The sequence below is a fragment of the Psammomys obesus genome, unplaced genomic scaffold (genome assembly GCF_907164565.1).
Source record: "Psammomys obesus unplaced genomic scaffold, mPsaObe1.curated_primary_1811, whole genome shotgun sequence".
NCBI classification, from domain to species: domain Eukaryota; kingdom Metazoa; phylum Chordata; class Mammalia; order Rodentia; family Muridae; genus Psammomys; species Psammomys obesus.
Window position 1 is genome coordinate 2,658,526 of NW_026590767.1, and position 20,000 is coordinate 2,678,525.

The 20,000-nt window shown below is 41.5% G+C and overlaps 1 protein-coding gene across 1 annotated transcript in view; it reads right to left on the reverse strand.

Annotated features, from left to right (window-relative positions):
* Window positions 1–11,659: 11,659 nt before the first annotated feature.
* CUNH10orf88 (chromosome unknown C10orf88 homolog) overlaps window positions 11,660–20,000 on the reverse strand; it is a 17,439-nt gene continuing 9,098 nt past the window's right edge. Inside the window, exon 6 of the mRNA XM_055608973.1 lies at window positions 11,660–13,818. Coding sequence (XP_055464948.1) covers window positions 13,584–13,818 — 235 coding nt within the window. The 3' untranslated portion in view covers window positions 11,660–13,583. The remainder of the gene's footprint in view (window positions 13,819–20,000) is intronic.

Sequence of the window (20,000 nt, forward strand, 5' to 3'; positions counted from 1 at the left end):
GGGAAAGAGGGGAAAGGAGGAAAGAGCTTTAACCAAGGCTGGAGTCAAATGTATGATGGGCTCCAGCCCTGGGCTTTCTCATGTAGCCCTCATGCTTGTAAGAAGCTGGTTGGGAGGGAAAATTCTAAGCTCATTTTCTTTGTGTCTTTTCTAAGAATCGCAAAGGAGGGACATGCTGCTGAAGGCTACTATGAGTCAGGCAAGGTCTCCAGACGCAAGAACATCCCGCTCAAACCCATTCTGGCTGAGTCCTGTCGTGACCTCCAGTGCTTTGATGACTACAACATCTATGCAGATGTTAGCTCCCTGCCACCTTGCTTTTGTGGCACAAATGAGGGACTCTGACATGGCAGTAGTGGAGGCAAAAATCTTCACAATCAGTGTTTCTTTCTTAGTAGAATATTTTATTTTTCAAGTCAATTTCTGTAATGTTTATATTCTTGTTTACTCTCTAATATGGTATTTATGTACTTTGTATAAGCACACAATAATCAAAATTCTCCTGGACCTTCACTTGCTGGTGGTGATGGTTATGAATGTCCTTTATTCTAACTTTTCTTACTCATTTTGAGACTTGAGGATAATATTACTATGTTGCAATGTAAGCAGAATTAGAGTAGAAAATAAAGGGGGAGCATGTAAACAGTTTTTAAAGATAGGATATAATTTTGCTAAATGCCTAAAATAATTTTTAAAAGTACTTTAAAATTAGGTTTAAGACTGAAACTTCCCATGCCCAAAGAGAAAAATGATGCCTCTGAAGTGAGAAGACTTTTTCAGTGCTACGTTCTGCTTGAATTTTGTTACATGGTACTTCTTTTTCTTCTCTCTCTCTCTCTGTCTTACTGTATTGTACTTGAAACTTTACTTTTTAAAATTGAAAATGGATTTTTTATACACTATATTTTGATTATAGTTCCAACTCCCCTAACTCCTCCCAGATCCTCCCCACCTCTCCACCCATTCAAGTCCACATCCTTTCTTGCTCTCCTTCATTAGAAAAAAAAAAAGCAGGCATCTAAAAAGGGAAAAGGAAAAAAATAATAAAATAACAAATAAACCAGAATGGGACAAACAAAAATGAACAGAAAAAGAGCCAAAGAAAATGCACAAGAAACACATACAGATGTAGAGACATACACATTAGCACACACAAACACTTTAAATATCATAAAATTGGAAACCATAATGTATAAGCAAATACCTGCATGGTAAGAAAAAAAAAAAGGATAAAAAAATACAACTTCCCAGACAAAGCATTATGAGACCAAACAAAAATACCATGAGTTCATTTTGTGTTGTCCACCTATCTACCTTTGGGAATGGGGCCTGGCTGTAAGAGTGGTTTGTACACACAGTGAGACTCCGCTAGAAAAATCTAATTTTTCATTTGCAAGTGGTTATCAGTTGGAGACAGCTTCTGGGTTAGGCGTGGGCTTGTGTCTACTTCCACTCTCAATGCAGACACCCCAAACCTGTGTACGCTGCCAATCTCTGTGAGCTCATTTGTGTGTGGATTCTGCTGTTTAGAAGATATTGCTTACTTGGTGCCCTCCATCTCCTCTGGCTCTTACAATATTTCTGCCCCCTCTTCTGCAGGCTTCCCTGAGCCACATGTAAGGGGAGGAAACTGATAGAGACATCCCACTTAGAACAAAGCATTTCAAGGTCTCTCACACTCTGCACATTGTCCAGCTGTGGGACTTTAGAGCTCTGTTGTTTTTTTTTTTAAGTTTGCTTTTTATTTATGTGTATATATATGTGCTTGCTTGTCTGTATCTTCTCTAACCCTATGAAATGCCCACAGAGGCCAGAAGAGGGCAGTGGATCTCCTAAGCCTGGAGTTACAGTTGGCGGTTACCTGCCACAGATGCTGGGAACCAAACTCAGGTCATTTTAGAAGTACAGCAAGCACTCTTCTCTACCGAGCTATGTCTCATCCCTCAGATAAACATATTTACCAGCAATCTGAGAACTCTATGTGGATGTATCATCATTTACTTGACCCAAACTTTATTACTAAAAACAGGAATTATTTCTAAATTCCATTTATTAAGTATTAAAAGTAGTACCATTAAAAAAAAAAACATTCTTACCAGTAAATGTATACTAACAAAAAATAAAAAATAAAAATAAAGCATTTTAGGGTCTAGTGAGTCTGAATTCCCGAGGACAAGGTTGGCAGATCTGTTACCAAGTTCACAAATTACTTTTCTCAGTGTTGAGACCAACTCCTGACACTAAAAAAAAGGGAAGGAAAGGTTTGTTCTGTCTTCAGAGTTTAAGGGGACAGTGTGCTGGGATGATACGGTAGGAGGAGCCTGAGGCAGCTGGTGACACAGTGCCATCAGACAGACAGCAGAGGGAGATGAATGCTGGTGTGAGCTTGCTTTTTCCTTTTTATTCAGGCTGGGACCCACCCCAGCCACCCACATGTAGGGTTGGTCTTCCCACCTTAACCCTGTTTGGTAACTCCCTCACAGACATACCCAGAGATTTGTCTCTTAGATGATGGGCTGCCTAGCAATGGAAGGTTCAAGAATCCAGGCGTGTTCAGTCCATGAGGGTGGATGCCTCAGCCTGTTTTCAGTAGACAATGGGATCCCAAAAAAGTAGGCCGTAATGCCAGTAACGGAATGGACATACCAGTGAGAGTGCGAGCAAGCAGGGAAAGAGCAAGCTTCCTTCCTCCATGCTCTTTATATAGGCTGCTGCCAGATAGTGTGGCCCAGATTAGAAGTGGGTCTTCCCACTTCAGATGACTTAAGAAAAAATTCCTCACAGGTATACCCAGTTGCTTATGTTTTAGTTAATTCCAGATGTAGTTAACAACCAAGAATAGTCATCACAAGTCCAACCTTCTTCAACCTGACACAGAATCATATTTCCTTATGTCATCCTTAATTCCCAAATGAAAACAATAACCAGGTCATAATATACTCAACCTGATATTACTACCCAACCAGGTCATAATTACACATAACATGATATAACTATCCCTCACACAACTACAAACATGAATTGTAGAATAGGTGGCAATGTCTGTTGAGAGACATTCTCTTAAGATCTCAAACTTATATATTATAACCACTGATACTCTCTTAATTTATGTTTCATCATATGATAAAGAAATTAAGGAAAGAAAACAGATATTTATATAAACATATTTTAAAAATGGGACAAACACTCATGTCAATTATAATCCATTTGTGCAACTGGTCATGTGGCTTCAGCTGGCGTTTATAAGTATCTTCCTCTACTATCCATTCTGTGTTTCCTCCACCTTCAGCAAGCACCTCAGTGGATCTTGGCTCTTTTCTCAAAGTGACCCATACCTTCATTCTTGAAGGGTCCGTGCCCATGGCCATCCTGCCTGGATTAGGTTGTTGTACTTTCCCAGTGACTTGAGTCACAGGACATGACAGCACCAAGAGACATCTTAAAGGATCCCCTGCACTCTAGACAAGAAGCAATGTGGAGAAGCAATCCAGTTTCCCCATGGTAATCTGGATCAATAGGCCCTCCTAACACTGTTACTCATTTCTTGGCCTGTTGGCTTAACAGTGTTAGAAGCCAAAGTGGCTAAGGTAAGTACGAGGTTCCAGTTCAGTGGAATGTTTGTTGCTCCCCAATCTGGAACCAAAACTTCTAATCCAGTAGAACTTATGGTAACAGGAAAAGGAGGCAAAAATTTTCCTAGTGAGTTACTAGGGGTTACAGTGAGTGGAACAATTGCCTTTTCCACTCCTTGATTCCTGGACCTGTGGATCCTGGCTATGGGAGAAACTGTACTGTATATTAAACGCTGGTTCAAAGCATATACTGCTTTCTGGAGAGCCCTGCCCCAGCACTCCACGCTGCTGCCAACTAATGAGCACTGTAGCTGTGTCTTCAAAAGGCCAGCCCGGCTCTCTGTCAGGGCGGCTACTTCAGGATGGTGGAGAACATGGTCTTCAAAAGCCCGGTCCGGCTCTCTGTCAGGGTGGCTGCTTCAGGATGGTGGAGAACATGGTCTCCAAAAGGCCGGTCCGGCTTTCTGTCAGGGTGGCTACTTCAGGATGGTGGAGAACATGGTAAGACCAGTAGATTCCATGATTGTGGGCCCTCTGTCACACTTCTCTGGCTGTGAGGTGATTTCCTTGGTCAGAAGCAATACTGTGCAAATAACATGATGGTGGATAAAGCATTCTGTTAAGTCCAGGGATTGTGGGTTTGGGCAGAAGCACTTACAAAAAAGGCAAATCCGTAACTAGAATAAGTATCTACTCCAGTAAGGACAAACCATTGTCCTTTCCATGGAGGAAAGGACATTGTCCTTTCCATGGAGGACCATTGTCCTTTCCATGGAGGAAGTGTAATGTAGTCAGCCTGCCATCAGACAGCTGGTTGGTCATCCCAGAGAAGGGTGCCCACTGGGACTCAGTGTTGGTCTCTGCTCTTGGTAGATCTGGCATCCAGCAGCAGCTGTAGCCAGGTTAGCCTTTGTGAGTGGAAATCCATGTTGTCAAGCCCCATGCATAACCTCCATCTCTGTCACCTTAGTCACTCTGTTCATGTGCCCAGTGAGCAATGACATGGCTGGGGAAAGAGGCCGACTGTCCACAGAATGGGTCATCTTATTTGAGTACTGAACTCCTCTGCTGAAGTCACCTTTTGATGAACATTTACATGGGACACAAGTATCTTTGCATCCTCATCCATTTGAAGAATCTATCCATAAGCTTCTTCCCCAGATGTCTTACAAATTTTCTAGTCATGTGCTTTCCAAGTTCTTAAGCATCCAGTCAATCCATTGGCTACAGCCCATGAATTGGTGAACCATCACACATCTGGCCATTTCTCCTTTCAAAGAAAATGTATTGCCACGTGTACTGCCCCAAGTTCTCCTCACTGTGAAGATTCCCCTTGGCTGTTCTTTCAGGGTTGGTCCACAAAGGAATTGTAATGCTTCATCTCTTCACTTCTGAGTGGTGCCTGCATAACATGCAGAACCATTAGTAAACCAGACCTTAATCTTCTCCTCCTCAGTCAACTGATCATAGGGCACATCCCATGAGGCTATAGGTGCATAGTAGGCAGCTCACGGCAATATACTGGGTGTAGAAACCATAGGCACTTGGACAACTCTTAATGAAACTTGCTTGTGCCTTCATGACCTGCTCAGGCCTGGTCACATATATATAGCACTTTCATTCGATAATTGATTTCTGTTGTGAATGTCCTTCTTTATGGTTTAGTGGGCCAGATAATACCGAGCTTATGATAGGTTAGGCCACATAGTAACTTAGTGACCCAATGTCAAATACTCAGTTTCTATTAAGACCCAATAGTAGGTCCTTTCCATGCATGGTCCTTGGTTGGTGTGTCAGTCTCTGCACTGTGGTTAGATTTTTTTAGCTTTGTTAGTCTCCTTGTGGGGCTCCTGTCCCCCCTCCATGTCCTTCCATCCTCCTTCTTCCCCTTCTGCACTCTGCCCAAAGTTTGGCTGTATGTCTCAGCATCTGCTTTAATCCCGTTAGGTGGAGCCTTTCACTCCCATCCTGTTCTCTCTCTTCTACAGCTTCTGATGTCTATCCTGTTTACCATTCTGAATAAGATTTGCCAATGGGCAGCTCAGTCTCCATGTGGGTTCCCAAGTAAGGGGAGCATGGGCTGCCTCTGTCATGAACTCAGTTGCCTGTTCTTTGATCAGTTCTCCCTGGTAAAGTATCCTTGTCAGGCCACCGAGGAAGAGGATCTAGGCAGTCCTGATGAGACTTGATAAGCTAGGGTCAGATGTCAGGGGAGAAGAACGCCCCCTTTCAGTTGACTAGGGGAAGTGGGGAGGGGGAGGTAGGAGGGAGAGCTAGGAGGATGGGATCAGAAGGAGTTAAGGGAGGGGGTTATAGTCAGGATAAACGGGGGGGGGGGGGAAGACCCGATAGCAGGCCAAGAGCTGTCTTTCAAAGGGAGAATAACTGTAGATGATGGTAAAGTCTGCTCCAAAATCCCAAAGGTCTTGTCTATTATTCACCTATAAGGGGCCTAAGCAAAGGCTCCAAACAGCATCCCCTGATAATGTACCACTGACACCTCAAGTGCCATCGAGTCTGCTGGATCATAAGGTCCAAGTGGTAGAGAAGCCTGGACCTGTTGAGGAGTCTTCTCTTCTCCAGACTACACTCAAAGCTAGTAGCTTTTGCAGTCAGTCAGCACATTGGCTGGAGTAGCACATCCAAGTGAGGAATGTGCTATCTCCTGACTCCAAATAGGCCCAGTAAACACTGTGCTTCTTGGTGTTGGGAGGAGCCAGGTACAACAACTTACACTTCACTTTAGAAGGAATCTCTGCATGTCCCACAACACTGGACTCCTAAGAAGTTCACCGAGACAGAGGGCTCCTGAATTTTGGCTGGATTTATTTCCTGTCATCTGATGCATACGTGCTATCAACAAGTCTGAACTGGTTGCTACCTCCTGCTCACTTGGTCCAATCAGCAGAATGTCATCAATGTAATGGATCAGTGTAACATTTTGTGGAAGAGACAGATGATCAAGATCTCTCCGAACTAAGTTATGACACAGGGCTGGAACGTTATATATATTCTTTGGGTAAAGCTGTAAAGGTATCAGCTAAAAGCAACTTGCTTCTTATGTACCACCAGAAAAAGGCATTTGGCAGATCAATAGTTGCCTATTATATACCAGGAGATGTATTAATCTGCTCAAAGACATCACATCTGGTACAGTAACTACAACTGGAGTCACTACTTGATTAAGTTTTCAATGGCTAACTATCACTCTCAACAATCCATCTGTCATCTGGACTGTCCAGACAGGACAGTTAAAGGGAGATCTGGTGGGAACCACCACCCTTAACATCTTTCAAGTCCTTGATGGTGACACTAATTTCTATATTTCCTCCAGGAATATGATACTGTTTTTTATTCACTATTTTCTCTCGAAGAGGCAACTCAAAAGGCTTTCATTTAACCTTTCCAACCACGATGCCTTTATTCCACAGGCCAAGAAACAAATATGAGAATTCTGCCAACTCCCAAGTATATCTATCCCAATTATATATTCTAGGACGGGGGAAATAACTACGGGACCTACTGTGAGTCAGACTTCATTTAAAACTCCATTGAGCAACTGACTTTGATAAGCTAGCACTTTAACTGAAGGGCCATAATGTTTCTAGGGGTCTCCAGGAATCAATGTCAATTCCAAATCAGTATCTAACAGACCCCAGAAAGACTGTTTCCTTTCCCCCAGTGTACAGTTGCCCATGTAGAAGGCCATAGGTCCCTCTGGCAAAGGATGTAAAACTCTTAGGTATTTCATCAAGGCCCTTCAGGAGAACCTGGCTGTCCATTCAGGGATTCTGGGACTGCAAACTGATGCAAGTCTGGAAGTTGGTTCACAGGCCAAGATTCCCTTTTTGTCACAATCCCATGGAGATTTTCTTTTGTTTAAGAATTTTTCCACTTACACAGATCAAGCAATTCAATAGGCTTCTTATCTATTTCATGCCCCAAAATACCATGATTGATGGCTATCCAGTACCAAAGGTCCATGCCATCTAAAATTCACTGTGCCTGTGCCACCCAATATGGGTCAAGCCGTTATGGATATTGCTTTTCTGTGCTTATTACAATAACTGAGATCACCTTGACTTTGACAAGACAAGGTGTCACATGCCCTCCACTACTTCAGGGCCCAATTAAACCTGCTGCATTTAATGTATCCTGCTGAGCAGCAGCATCTCCATCCCTAAGGTCTGGCACAAAAAAAAAAAAAAAAAAAAGGACAACAACAAAGCTTTTCAAATGTACTGGTATCCCTCCTACCATTTTGTATCTTATAGGATTAGTGTAAGGCCTGTCTTCTGGGCCTTCCATTGTAGAGGATTAGGTTTTACACAGAGTACCTACCCACTCTAGCACTGGAATTTTCCTGAGCCTTAAAATACTTTCATGACACTAAGCTAAAGCATATCAAACATCTCAAACTCCTTTTCAGTAGGCCACCTTTTGACAAATGCTTCAGCCAACCATTCATACTTCTGACACCTTTTTAAAACAGTTCAAGCTCCCATTTTAAACCTAGAATCTCGAGCCAGTGATTCTGTATCAATAAACTCAGCCTGATCCAGTTTTATGTTCCTGCCACTACCCCACACCCTTAAAATGCCTTCTCACACACATTCCCAAGACTTTTGCTTAAATTATTAGCACACTCAGTAAGCTCTTTAGTAGCATAGTGTACCACCTTACGGACTACACTTTCTTCCTCCTCTCTAGGAGGCTGTTTTAGCCTTAAGTCTGGTTATGGGTCTAAGGACAACTACTGGTGGGCCTTAAGGGACGTTAGTATTCTCGCCTGGCATCTCCTTCAGAGAAAGTCACTGCTGGTTTAGCAGACAATGGAGGATCAATTTCCTCAGTCAAAGATGGAAAAGGCCGTATTTGGGGGTGGGGGTGGGGTGGAGTGTAAGCACATCATCTGCTGAGAGTGAGATAATCCATGAGAATCTGAGGGCTCAAAGTTCTCAGCTTCAGTAGAGTTTTCCCACACGTCTCCTCCACAAGTTACAAGATCCCATTTTTTACCAATTAATACCCTTACTTTAACTGCTAATACCCTCTGAGACTGGGAATTGATTTTTTTTTTCTGTAATTCAGCCAACCTTATAATGAGAGCTTCAGTTTGATTTTCTGCAATTTGAGCTCTGTGCCTGCTAGAGAGAAGATTCTCTTACACGGTACACTTAGAAACGTTTAGAGTGTTCATGCACATCTGGAATTGGCAATTTATCAGAGTTCACTGTTGTCCTTCACCATGTTCCGAGAAGCTAGAAGTTAATTTTATCACAGAGTTCATTCTTTGTCAGTTTATCCAAAGACACCAGGAGCAAGTAATCAGCAGCAGCATTTTTCTTATTTTCCCACAAACTGTCAGAAGTTTTATATACAAAGTCATGAAATCCATTGCCTCCCACAATTGGTGATTCAGATTAATCAAATGCATTTGTCTTTTTAATTTTGTAAATTAGTTCACACCACAGGCTTTCAGTACTTCCAAGCTTCCAGGAGAGGCTTCACTAACTAAAGGTGTTGGCAAACTGGAAAGTCTATTCCAAATACTTTAAAAAATTGTTTTTGTTTTGTTTTTTTAAAGACAGGATTTCTCTGTGTAGCCTTGACTGTCCTATACTTGCTTTCTAGACTAGGCTGGCCTTGAACTCAGAGATCCTCCTGCCTCTGCCTCCCCGAGTGCTGGCATTTTAAGTGTGTGCCATTGAGCCTGGCTAAAAAACAAAAAACAAAACAAAACAAAACATAGCGAAGAAACTTATTCTTATACTTTTCGTGCTCTAGAGCCTCTCCTGGTACCAGTCTCAGGGTTCTCTATGGGAATATATTAACTGTTAATAAAAACAATTCCACCTTGAAAGTAAATTTGCTACGATTTTGTTTTGTAACTAGAGATTAGGTTCTAGGCTTTCTGCTGTCACTCCTGAGGTAAGTCACAGTTACTGTCCTGAAATGACAACAAAAGAATAAAGCCTTGGCCAGGCATGATGACACAGGTCTGTAATCCCAGCACCCAGAAGGCAGCAGAGGCAAATTCAAGGCCAGCCGTGGCTACATCAAACAATCCCTGCCAGCGGTGCCAGTGCTGGAGGAGACACAGCTCTGACACCTGCAGCAGTTTGAGGAGTTCCCTCCCCTCTTAGTGTAAAGCCATTCTGGTAAAGCGGAATCTTGGGCTTCATTGCAGAGAATTTCAGGACAAGCCAGTATAAAGCAGAATTGTGGTTCATTTAAAGACAGTTTAAGGACAGGGGTTAATAGAGAGGTACAAGAGAAAAGTAAACCACACCCAAAAATGTGAATATGGGATTCTTAAGGGAGAAGCATCCTTCATGTCTTTATAACAGTCATATTTAGGATGTTGTTGATTTCCAAGGCTTGACAGAGTTGTTCAGCAGGAAAGCAGTCACAGGAAGAATCCTCCAGTATGCTGGACAGAATGCTATAATATGCTAGACCACAGGGGTGCAGAAAGTTGGGTATCTTCACTGTGAACATGTTAATAGTTTTCTTAGTGGGATTCCCAGATAAAAGTCAGGAGAACATTAAGTACATACTCAAGGTCACATACACTCAGGCCATAAACTGGTTTATTGCTATCTAATTCTTTTGGAGGGAGGGTGGTGATAAATGGTGCCATTTATGTAGGCTTGGCTGGCCTAGAACTTGCTATGTGGAGGCTGGCCTCCAACTCAGAGATCAGCCTGTCTTGGCCTCTGAGTGCTGGGATTAAAAGTGTGCACCTCCACGCCCAGCTTTTTAACATTCTTTTTTGGAACTATTTCTCTATAAAAGAAATATTGTCTGCTGTCTGTATGTAGGCAACCTTTAGATCAAATGCTAGTGTTAACTGTCCTGGAATTCTTGATTTTCAGGTGGTAAGCGACTACAACCATACTTTAAGAGTGAGGGCTCCGTTCTCTGTGCATCATCTCTGTATCCTCGCTTATCTCCAGTCATACAGAGAAGTGAGGGATCGAGACACGCATCTTAGAACTAGTCTAGCAGGGGCGGGATTAGAGAAACACCCATACACTAAAGCTCGTTCAGTGAAGTGAAATGCAAGTAGAGGGTGCCAAGGAAGATACCTAGGGTCGACCTCTGACCTCCCCATGCACACATGTACTCACTCACCCATGGGACATAAATATAACACACATACAGAGAGAAAGAGAGAGAGAGAGAGAGAGAGATGTAGATAAATGCCACTTCATCTCACAGTGTACTTCCTTGAACACCTCCTGTTCTACAATACTCATGCTCTATAAGAGAAGATTTAGATGAAGAATCCAGAATGTTAGTTCAGGAAGGAAAGTCATGGCTGGAAAACACCAAGTTAATGAGATTCAGACTTCAAAGATGCACAAACAAGACACAGAGGTGAAAGGTCCTTAGTCTGAGCAAGGGTAGCTTATATGAGCAGGGGACCAGGAAAGCAGTCTTGGTGTGAAGACATTTAAATGCCTCCCAAGATCATCAGAGATTGATGGGGAGTCCAGAGGCAGTTAAGAGCTGCTGGTGGCCAAGTCCAGAAAGGTCTGAGAAGACCTGATGGTTTACTCAGTGTTAGCAGACTCTTATCATCATCAGAGAAAGGATTCAGAGATAGAAAAGGAAAGAGAGGAAGGTTTTATTACAGAGCAGCACATACAATAGGGAGTGAAGACTTCTGAAGCCCTGTGCACAGGCTCTTCTCGGCAGCCCTATTTTACATTATTTTTGACTAGGGCCACTTGATAAGGAATATTTTATTTCTTTGTCATTTCAGGCATGATGTCCACAATTAAGTTTTTCTTTTTCAACACAAAGCCCAATTTGATGTTTGTGGATCCCATATCAAGCTGTTATCAGAATCTGGAGGTTATGCTACCAGTCATTTCTTATTTTAAAAAAAAATCAGGAGACAGTAAAAGGAGATGGATTTGTTTACAGTTTTAGACAGAACTGGAGAAGCATGGAGGGTGGGGAGGTGTTCCTTTCTCCCCCCACTTTTCCTATAGAAGGGATACAATCTACTAAAAAGCATATATATATATATATATATATATATATATATATATATATATATATATATATATACACTTGTTTCCTGGCTTCTGTTTATATATATATGTATATGTATAAGTGTGAGCCACCTTTCCTGGCAGGAGGCTGTTCTACTTGTGGGCTTCAGGCTATTTTCACCCTAACACAGAAATCCTGGAAAGGTGGTGATTCTTCAAGGCTCACATTATTCTATGACACTGCATAGTTTGTGAATGTGTTTCCATCTTTTATACTTCTTGCTTTTCTGTAAGTTCCTCCAGTTGGCCTCTTCCTGCTCCCTGATCCCTATGTTACAAGGATCAGAGATGGAGAATGCAGGGATTGGCAGTGGAGGTGAGGCTGGAAAGTGTATCAGGCTGAGATGAAGATGGTTTCAAGGGCTTCACTTAGGGGTATGGTCCCACCCTGGAGCCCTAGGCAGGCCCAGTTGACGATTTATGGGACAGAGGGTACTGCTATGTCAAGGATGGTACTCCTTAAATTGGGGAGGAACCACAACTACCAAAAGCTGCAAAACCATGGACTGTAGCTGTGAGTGAGTGGACTCCTCCTCACTGATCAGGAAATAACATCTCACATCTGCATGTGGTATGACTACCCCAACCATGGCTACCAAAGTGAAAGTATGGTGTGTCCTATATGCTATGTCACCTTTGCCATATGATCAAAATCACCAGTTTGCCAAAATGATGGATAAGTACAAAACATCCTCTTGAAAAAAAAAAAAGAATCAACTTAATCAAATTAGCTGAAAAGAGTTCTTCTCGCTTACAGGTGGTCTGCAGAGCAAGGCTGTTAGGCAGAGCTGTATCACAAACACAGATATAACAGTTCTGAAGATTCAGTCTGCTGGAGATTGCAATCCCCTGGATTCATATTCCTTATCCCTCATTTTAGATTCTCAGAATGTCACACATTATGCATGCTTGAAAAGGCCTCTGTGAGAAGAACCCGTCAGTTCCAGAAAAGAATTTCCTTCCATTTTATCTGCAGCACCAAGTCTGAAATAGTAGGACTGTAAATGAGTAATATACAGCTGCCCTGACATGAGCAAGCAGAACTACCGCTCACTACGTAAACCACTGTAGCTGGACTTTACAGACCCTCCAGCTGTATAAATAAGAACACGAAGACTCTTGCATACTTTAAAAGCTTAGGCCTTTAACTTGGGCTAGCTCCCAGCTCCTCTAACCCCACAAATCTACCTATGTCCTGCCATAACCCGGTCCACCTTTCTGCTCATGTTCACGCCCATCTACCTCCTTATCCTCTCTGAATCCCTATTTTCATCTTTCCCATCATCCCTTTCTCTCTACCAGAAAGCCCCACCTTACACTTCCTGTCCATCTACTGGCCATCAGATTTTTATTAAAGCCAATCAGAGAATGCCTTCAGTAGGTGAAGAACAGAGACACACCTTTACACAGCATGCCCCAACAACTATCTTAAACAGCCCAAGCACGGCACAGATTCATCTCAGGTAAATGATAGGAAGTGTTACACTGGCAATCTGAATGAAAGAATCCAAGTATCCAGCTTTCCAAAAATAATTAGAAAAAACCCAAATATGTTAGCATTGCTTTTCACGTTCCTGAGACTGTATTTTACAGAGATCTGTATAAATAAAAAATTCACTTCAAACATATGTAATATACAATACAAACTAACGAACTGCGTTAGAAGTCCTTAAACATCCAAAACAGTTGAGCAACACAGGTATACATTTCTGTAAGAGTGAAAAATACAGCAAGCAAAATAACTTACGACTGTATCAGGAGAGCTGCTGGTGCACACACCTGGATCTACAGTAACAAGCAAAATGCAAATGAGCACTGAGGTCACTTCATGTAAGACCACGATCCTTCAAAGGACATTACAGACTTGATTTTCATAACCTTTTTGGATTTGGATTTTGAAATAAATACGCAATAAATATCTGCAATAATTGTGTATGTCCATAGCTTATCTTTCTCCGTTGGAAAGTCTTTCTCTGGAGTCATAGTGTCTTAGAGGCATCTCTGGCGTTGGGGAGTTGGGACTTCGCAGAAAGTCCACTAACAAAGCCATTTTAGCATCTATGTGCTCCTGGAGCTGATAGATCCTCTCATCGATGTGGTCCATAAGCTTCTTTTCCATCAGTTCCATGTTTTTAGAAAGAATTTTTTCCAAGTAGGAGCAAATAGGCTGCTCTTCCATCCTAAAAATAAAATTTAAAGTATGTCAATTTTCTCTTACGTGATGACAAAAACAACTGAGCCAGCCAAATGGCAGACCAGATACACCATTGACGTTGCTCTCTACAACCTACAACAGTGGCCACAGTCCTGAATGCACAACTCTCCTATTAACTGTTTACTTAGACACTTGACAAAAATATAAAGCAAAGACAATCCCTCAGAAACAAGCTGAGGGTGTGGCTCCGTAGCTAGTTTTGCTAGCATGCAAGAAGCCTTCAGTTTGGTCCCTAACACTGCATAAGACCAGGTATAGTCAGGGAAGACAGCTCAGTCACTGAAAGATCTGCCTTGCAAGCATCAAGACTCAAGTTAGATTCTCAAAATCCACATTAAAAATTAAAAGCTAGGGTTAGGGAGATGGCTTAGTTGGGAAGCCACTGCCATATAAATATGGAAACTTAAGTTCCATATTCCCAGTACTCCATAAAAAACCTAGTGCCATGGCTTGGACCTATAATCCCTGTGCTGGGGAGGCAGAGAGACGATGCCTGGCAGTGGCTGGTCAGTATAAACGTGTATGACGGTGTGCCCCTGTACTGTCAATTGATCATTGCTGTGCTCGCAACACCAGGCTACCAGGATATGTAAATGTTTGTCACTTCTTCACCTGTCCGAAAAGAGGACTCTCTGAGACTGTCATGTTAAAAAGCAAGCTGCCCATAATGAAGGCCACATAGCCCTCAATGCCAAAAAGCAACAGAGAGAAACGAACCTGGCATTTTCCTGCTGCTGATTTTGGTTCGGATTAGATGAGTAAGGAATGTGGTTTTTGCAGAAGAAAGAGCTGGCTGGGACAGGTTGACCAAGAAGATGGATAAAGACAGGTGACAGAAAACAGATGGATGGCGACTGACAGGGAGGTAAAACACAGAACCATTTGGTGGGGACGCAGTGGCAGGGAAACCAGGTTAGGTTAAAGGGCTAGCTGAGAGACTGTTCCAGCAAAACAGCCAACAGCCTTACACTATACAGATGTCTCCATGTCTTTATTGTTAAACCCCAAGTGAAACCACAGAAAGCCCCCCGCAATAAAAAAACCAAGGTAGACATGACTGAAGGAAACACCCAAAGTTAACCTCTCCCCTCCACCCACATGTACACACACAAGTGCATGCACACCCTCATACACGAACACACACTACCTAAATTCACATAGACATTCAGGTGTGGTCGTGTAAACTTAAAATCCATTGGGTAGGTAAGGACAAAAGACAAGAGGCTCCCAAGGGCTTACTAGCCACCCAGCCTAGTTTGATCAAAGGGCTCCGGGACAGAGAGATAGCCTTTCTCAAAAGACAAGGTAAATGCCTTCCGAGAAACAACACCTGAGGCTGTCCTCCAGCTTCCACATGCTGAACATGCTTCACCTGCAAGCACACACAACACTAAGTGTGGCAGACACCTCTCAATCCAGCACTTGGGAAAGGGCCAAGAAGATCAAAAGTTCTTGGTCAATAGCATAGTGAATGAAGGCTTTGCTGGGTGTGGCAGTCTGAGTGAGAATGGCCTCCAGAGGATCAGATATTTGAATGTTTGGTTCCCAGTTGGTGGACCTGTTTGGGAAGAATTAGAAGGTGTGGCCTTGTTGGGGGTGGTGAGCCACTAGGGGTGGACTTCAAGGTTTCTAAATTCCACGCTATTCCCAGCTAGCTCTCTATGCCTAGCACTTGTGCCTCAGCTGTAAGCTCTCAGCTACTGCTTCACTGATATGCCAGCCTGCCTACGGCCATGCTCCCCATCATGATGGTCATGGCTACAACCCTTTGGAACCATGAGCTCCCAAATTAAATGTTTTCTAAGTTGACTGGACCATTATGTTTTATAATGGCAATAAAAAGTAACTAAGACAGTGGGCCATCCTAAAAAATAACAAGAAAATCCATCCTAACAAATAACAAGCCTTTAGAAAAAGGCTGTTATATTCAGTGAACACCAGAACAGTAGATCTCATAGTGGGTCCTCCAGGGACTCAATGAGGTCCAAAGTATTTTTATACTAAGAAAATGGTGGTATCTGACTCTTTATCCTTAAGCTTTTGTGAACACACAGTGGCATTTTCCAAATGTACTTGAAGTGTAATGCCACTGTTCTAGTGGCATTGGTAGCAGAGAATTCTTCTCATCCCTAGAATGCCCTAAGGCAGCAGATTTAGTGTATAAATATGTACATTTCAGACATTAACTGGCTTTACTCTTGGTGTTTTTAATAATTATATGCTGTAAGAAGACTGTAGCCAAAAGCTAAGATAGATTTGCACATATTAAAACATAATTTTCCCTGAAGTTTTAAAATTTATCTTTCATATTTATGTTAATGATGGTTTTATTATTTCCTAACTATAAAAAAAACATCAAAACCAGCATGCTCATATTTATACAAAATGTGCTATTTTATCACGTACACAATATTCATCCCCAAAACACTAGCCAAAATGCAGAGCTTCAAGATACCTGTCCTGTCATTCCTTTGTCACCTTCCCTTTCCTATTATCTACCATATGCTATATAGTCACATGAGTCTCCATTGTCCCTCATCATAATTCACCTGGAAACCACTTAGGTTGATATATAGAAAATCACTGATTACCACTCCACAGTATGGAGACACCAGTTATTGAATCATGTTACACAATATTTTGGTGTTTCCATTTTAGAACTATTACAAAAAAGCTTCAATAAACAACTGTGTACTGAATTTTATATGGTCATAAAATTTCATTTCTCTAGGATAAATGCTTAGAAATCTGTTTGCCAGGTCATATGATAATATGCATCTAGTAGTTAAATTGCTATTTACTATTTTTCAGTGACTGTATCGTTCTATCATCGCAGCATCAAGCTGTGAGATTCTTCAGTTTTAGTCGTTCCAGGAAACAGTGTTATTCTGTGGCTTTCATCTGCCTTTCCCTGGCAACAGTGAGGCCATGGCTAGCCGTTCTCTGTGCTCATCTGCCTCCTATGTAGTCTCCCTAGTGAAAAGAGTCCTTGTCTTCTGTGTTTTATTTGGTATTGTTTTACATGCTGAGCTGTGTGATTTCTTTGTATTTTAAGAAGTCATTTATTGGATTCATGATTTATAAGTATTTTCTTCCTGTTTATATTTAAATCATCTCAACAGGTTCTTCCACAGGCATAAGTGTGACATTTTGCTGGGGTCTACGGATTTTTTGTTTTGTTTTGTTCATAGTGTTTTTTATGGTGTAGATAAGCATGTTTTTCCTAAGTCCCTACGAGTTTATCCCATATATTAGAAAGTTTTAGCTTACTTTTGGGAGTATGGCCACATGTGTTCATTTCATAGAAAGCGTGAGGTTTAGGTTATGGTTTATTTTGCCTATGAATAACACACTGGCCTAGCAGCACCTTCAAGATTGCTCTTCCTCAACTGTACTGCAATGCTGCTATGTGTCCTCTGTCCATGCACTTGTGAGTCACAGTCCCTGCTACTGCCAGGCCTGATGCTACTGTGCTACCATGTCCTGAAATGGAGAAAACATTTCTCTTGCTTTATTCTTTTTAAACTTTTTTGTCTAGCTATTTTTCTACTTTATAGAGCTTTCTAATTCCAAGAGTTAGAATCATCTCCTCCATACTTAGAAAAAAAAATATTGATAGCCCTCAATAAAACTCCACCAAGCACACATACCAATTAGGTGAAGACTGTTGCTCTTATGTGCTCAAGAAATCTATCAACACGGCATATTTCACCATTATTTTAGGCCGTTTCAAAATTTCTCTATAAATATTTTATCATTTTCAGTTCACAGATCCGTATTGTGTCAGATATGTATAATTTATGGCTATTTTAAATATGTATTTACATATACTATTTCAAGTTATTTACTCTAGTTGGGGTGCCAGGGTAACAGTGTCTTCATAAAATGAGAAGTCTTGTTCCCCTTTGATTTTCTGCATTATGTAAAAAGGGTGTTCTCTAAATGTTTGGCAGAATTCTCCAGTGCAACTATCTGAGCCAGGATTTTTTTTTCCCCATGAATATTCTATGTTAGTTGGCTTTCCATCACTGTGATAATATCTGAGACTTAACTTTTGGTTTACTTCACTCCTGGTTTCAGAGTTTTCAGTCCACAGTCTGCTTTCTCCATTGCTGTGGACCTGGGGTAAGGCAGACAGACATATGGGAAATGAGTGTATGCCAGAGCAAAGTGGCTCACTTCATGGCAGCCAGGTAACAAAGAAGAAACAGGGAGGGGCCTAAGATAAGCCATCCTCCAAAGTCATTCCTCTCTGACCTATTTCTTCCAACTAAGCTCCATTCTTATCACCTCTAAACAATGCTATTAAACTACAACTCCATCAGCCTGGAGTGCCCTCGTGATCCAACTACCACTCGATGTCTGGATCCACTAACCAGTGGTTCTAAACCTGGGGGTCTTGAACCCTTTGGGGGCTCATATCAGATCCCTGCACATCAGATATTTACATTATGATTCATAACAGTAGCAAAATTGCAGTTATGAAGTAGCAACAAAATAATTTTATGAGTCACCACAACATGAGGAACTGTATTAACATGAGGTCACAGCATTAGGAAGGCTGAGGACCATGGCACTAATGAGAAATCAAGCCTTCAACACAAGGGAAACCACATTCAAACTGTTAACCCTCTCATTACAAATTCAGCATTTTTAGTGGCCATAGGGTCACTCCATTATCTACTTAGTGTTGTGTTTTAGTGGTTTTTGAAAAGTTAATCCATTTCCTCTGAGTTATTAAATTTATGAGCATGAAGTTATTTCCACAACCCCTTACTACCTTTGAAATATACAAGGCTCTGAGTGACATTCCTCACTGCATCTCATACTGGTGATCTGTATCTTTATTTTCTAATTTTGATAGACGCTTATCAACTTTAAGTTTTAAAATTTTTTATTTTTGTATATGTATGAGTATTTTGCTTGCATGTATACATATGTACCATGTGCATGCCTGGTGCCCACAGAGGTCAGGAGAGGACACTGGAACTACTGGGACTAGAGTTACAGGTGGTTATAAGTTATGTGGGTGCTGGAAGTTAAACCAACAAATGTTCTTAATTGCTGAGCCATCACCCCAACCCCTATTTCATTTTTGGGGGTAATTTTCTACCACTGTCCTCAGAGCCATCTTCATTAAAACAGCACATGATCAGACACTTTAATCACTTCTTTAGCTACAGCCCACAAACTTTCATCTCTGTATTTTTTAAAACTCAGTGCTGTGTCTTTTATTTTTTTATTATTATTATTTTATTTATATTGGTGTTCTGCCTCCATGTATGTCTGTGTGAATGTGTCAGATCCCCTGGAACTGGAATTATAGACAGCGGTGAACTGCCATGTGAGTGATGGGGTTTGAACCTGGGTCCTTTGGAAGTACTCTTAACTGCTAAGCCATCTCTCCAGCCCAGCTTTGTGTATTTTAAAAAATATTTCTGTTGAGACGACTTCTGTGTGTGATGTGCATGCTGTATGCATGTTCACACGTTCATGTGGATGCACATGTGTATTTTTTATGCATGAGCTTACAGAGCAGGAGGCTAGCATCCAGTGTTTCCCTCTGGCACTCTATAACACTTGCCGAGAAAGGGTCTATCACAGAACCGGGAGCTCACTGATTTAGTAAGACTAGCTGGCCAGCAATCAGGGGTACAAACAGGGGGGCTCCTGTTCGTGCCTCCTAGGACTAGAATTAGAGGTGTACACCACCACACTCAGGTTGCATTTAAAATACACAACAAAACAAAACAAACAAACAAGCAAAAAAAAAAAAAAAAGGTTTGAAACTTAGGTCCTAATGCTTGAAGAGCACATATTTTACCAACTGAGCCACTTCTCCAACACCTAGACGTCTTGAAACAGATAAACTGTTGTTGCTTAATCATCAAGTGTTTGAAGTTTTCTTATTGTCTTTCCATTACTGTTAAATGATTTCTTATCTATCTTTATGATTGGAGAAAATACTTTCTATAATTTCAGTCCTCCTAAATTTGGTGAGGCTACTTTATGACTTGAGATACAATCTTTCTGTGAATTTCCCAGATATGAAAAAAAGCCATTCTGCTTTTGTTGGTGGAACCTAATATAAGTGCTGATGTTCTCATGTTGGTGGGTGGTGATGTTTTCTTCCAAACTAAGACAAGT